The sequence below is a fragment of the Oryzias melastigma genome, linkage group LG17 (assembly GCF_002922805.2).
Source record: "Oryzias melastigma strain HK-1 linkage group LG17, ASM292280v2, whole genome shotgun sequence".
Classification (NCBI taxonomy): domain Eukaryota; kingdom Metazoa; phylum Chordata; class Actinopteri; order Beloniformes; family Adrianichthyidae; genus Oryzias; species Oryzias melastigma.
In genome coordinates this window covers 20961895-20965329 of record NC_050528.1, presented here as the reverse complement: position 1 = coordinate 20965329, position 3435 = coordinate 20961895, and the positions used below count along the sequence as shown (strand labels likewise).

The 3435-nt window shown below is 33.4% G+C and overlaps 1 protein-coding gene across 1 annotated transcript in view; it reads right to left on the bottom strand.

Moving 5' to 3' along the window:
• The window catches only part of xrn1 (5'-3' exoribonuclease 1), a 24367-nt gene extending 20938 nt beyond the window's left edge, over positions 1-3429 (bottom strand). Inside the window, exons 1-2 of the mRNA XM_024273841.2 lie at positions 1755-3429; positions 104-336 (exon numbers count right to left, since the gene is read on the bottom strand). Of these exons, the coding sequence (XP_024129609.1) occupies positions 104-336; positions 1755-1829 (308 nt within the window). The 5' untranslated portion in view covers positions 1830-3429. The remainder of the gene's footprint in view (positions 1-103; positions 337-1754) is intronic.
• Positions 3430-3435: the final 6 nt, after the last annotated feature.

The following is a 3435-nucleotide window of genomic DNA, read 5'->3' as shown; positions in this document are numbered from 1 at the left end:
CATATGATAAAAAAAATAAAAAAAATTACTACACAGATGATTTCTAAATTGTTGATAAAAAAAACCAAGACGGTTTTCTGAGTTAAGAATTGTCTTTCTCTACCTGAATCTGCGTCCTCTCTGCTGGTTCATCTTGGCTCTTGGTGCCACACCATCCACTGCCATGAAGAAGACCTTGCGAGGCTTGATGATTCTAAAGAGCACCTCCAAGTAATGGAAAATGTCAGCAAAAATCTTTTCCTCAGAGATGCGGAAGTGGACATCTTCATCGTTCGGGTGAGAGCACTGGTGGATGATGCCATTCATATCCAGATAGAGATTGTCAAATTCTGGAATCTGAGAGAAGAGGAAAAACAATAATAATATCATGTCATTTACGTGTGTGTTTTGGAATGTTAATAATAGTTTGATTTATTTTTTGCTTGCTTTGTTTTTTCACTGCAAACATTTGTCTCTAGAGATGTTCTAATAAAGTTGCGTTTGTAACATTTTTATATGGAAGACAACAGTGGGCCGAACTTTATGAAACTTAAATGTTAATGGACTTGACATCAATTCTTGTTTACTTGAACACATTTAACTTAGATTTGATAATTTTGCAGGAAATACAATGAATCTGCAAAACTTTAGAAACAATGTTCAGTATCAGGTAATTATGTCTGAGTTGAGATCACTGGTTGAATTTTTTTATTAAAATATGTCCAGGATCAATTTTAAGTCAATCAGATTTATTCAAATAGTTCAAAATGAATCGCATCATCAACCACAAATTACAACATGAATCATATTGTTGTTAAAATTAACCTTTTCACCTGTACCGTTGATTAAAAATAGGAGTTTAAATAAAAAAATATATATATAAGAAAATGGACTGTCACAATATTTTTTTTTTTGTATCAGCATTTAGTCAATATAAAAATATTACATGCACACATTTTTATTGTAAAAGAAGAACGTTTATTGTTGTTTTGAGCAGCATCTGATAGAAATAAAATACCCACAATGCATTGAGGAACATGGAGTACTGTAATGACGTCTCTTTTGTTGAGATTGTTTATCTGGTCTTTTGCGAAATCCTGCTACACAAAAATGCTCTACACATTTTTTTTAAAAACGAAAAAGTTAATAGAGAAGAAAATCCCCTTCCCTGCTGTCAGCTGGACTTTGCCTAAGGCTTATGTATCATCAAACTTGTATCAAATAGAACACTCCTGACAGAACTTTCCAACACAAGGAGCGCCAGACGGAACAAGTCTGATGAAACAACTGTTTGAAGACTGAAATAGCAACTTCCGCTCAACTAAAGACACACTTTGACGAAATCTGTCCAAACATGCTCACATTCATTTTAAGAGATGGCTGCTAAAACAAAATTATAACAGCTATTAAAACTATAAACCCGTTAACAATAAGGTTGAGTTTTTTTCGTTAAAGATTTTATTGTATAATTTTAAGACACAATACAGAAATAACCATAATATAATTCGAATGTATGACTCGCTAAACAAAACATTAAATAAACTAGAGCGCTAAATAGTATAGGAATTTACGAATCACGTTAAGATTAAAGCAATGTGTGGTATAAATGAGGTTTTAGAATTATTTTATTGTGTTTGGCATTATTGTTCATTCAAAATAATGCTCTCGAGGGTAAGCAAAGGAAGGCTCAAAGTTTCACCTCCCACTGTAGCAAACAGAGGGCTATGCTAAAGCCGAGGCTTGTGAAACAATCGACCCTGACTGGTGTTTCCTACCTGATGTTCCTTGACAACTTCACTGAGACAGGGGTAGCGCTCCGAAATCCACCGGTAAAATTTTGGTACTCCCATCTTCGACACAAAGCTCTAGACTGTAAAAATGTCAACACTAAAAGGTTATCTCTGGGTACTCTCAAATGTTTGACCGAGTAACATCAGAACTTGCTTTAGAGTCCGGCTTTGTTTCCGTTTGCTGCTAACTAGCTAGTTGTCTGATGTCCGTCAGCTAAACTACTCCGCATCTATTTGGAAAACAGTAAAAACAAGAGTTCCGCTCATTGGCTTCCTTCAGTTTTTTTATTTCCTTTCCATAACAACAAATTGGCAAAATAACCATTTGTTCGGTGGACTACATTCGTAAAAAATGTTTAAAAATATATCTGAAAACGCTTATTAAAAAAAAGATAACACAATGTTCTTTGTAAGCTATTTTAAGTTTCATATTTTGGGTCATGCATGTAGTTTCATTTTGAAAGGCATCGATACGACACCGGAAATCTAACCTTTAGGCGGAAATTGACGTTTTTTTTTCTTTTTATATAAGAGTTTCTAGATTATGGTAATTAAACTTAGTTGTGTTTTGGTTAATTTGTGCTAAATTTGGGACAAAAAGAAGCAACTTTGTCTCTTTCTTGAGAACAAAAGATTTATGTTTATTACTGTTTAGCTAGTAAAGTAGCTGCAGCTAATCTGTTTGTTGGATTTTCAAAATAAGACTAACACTTTAAGATAAGGTAAAAAAGAAGTATTTTTTTGGTTATGCGGCTTTGACATGCAAAAAGTTTACAAAGTCTGCATTTGAAATAAACTTAGTGCTTGACAAATATACTGTTTTCACTACAATTTCAAATGTGCCATCACCGTTTTTTTTAACTTCTTTTCCTACTTTCAACTAAAAAAATGGCTGATTTGACATATTTTCGAAGCAGCCTATTGAATTGTATTTTTGAACGGTTGAATATCTAATATTTTCAAAAAGCACAAATACCAAAATGTTTGAAATAATTTATTGTTATGCAAATACAAAACACCTCTCTCAATCATTTATCATAAAATAGGCAGATCCTGGTGGCTTCTCGCATCCTTCCATAAATCTTTTCCATATGTCCTCCACAGAAAAAACTGCTAGCGGAACCCAAAGTACAGTGATTCTCAATTCATGCCTTGCAGGTTGTACATTAAAAAACAAAAACATCCCAGTGCTACTTTAAAAGAACTTTATCTGAGGCTGTGTGGTTATCGTTTTCAACAGTCTTAAATCCATCAAAAAGTCCAGTTCCACTAACACTGCAGGTTTTATCAAGCAACAATTGCTGTGGTTACAGAAACAAACACGTCGATTATCACTTTGTTCTGATAAAAAGAAGCTGAGATGCTACGTTGCTGTATGAATTTTGTCAAAAAAAAACTCTTGTACACTTGACAAAATGAAATTCAAGTCACATTTATTAAAAACCTGCTTTCTTTCTCCCAATCTGGAAAAACAAAATATACAAAGAAAAAAACACAAATAGGGAATAAACTAGAGGCTGACAAACAAACAAAGGGGGGGTTAAAAATTTCATTTGAGAACAAAGCTTGCATGTTTTGTTTTGTGCTTTGGCCTTTAAAAGACAAAATGCATTGGTTGCATTTGTCTGAATTGAAGTTACCTTCGACAGAAATGGCTTACTAATTT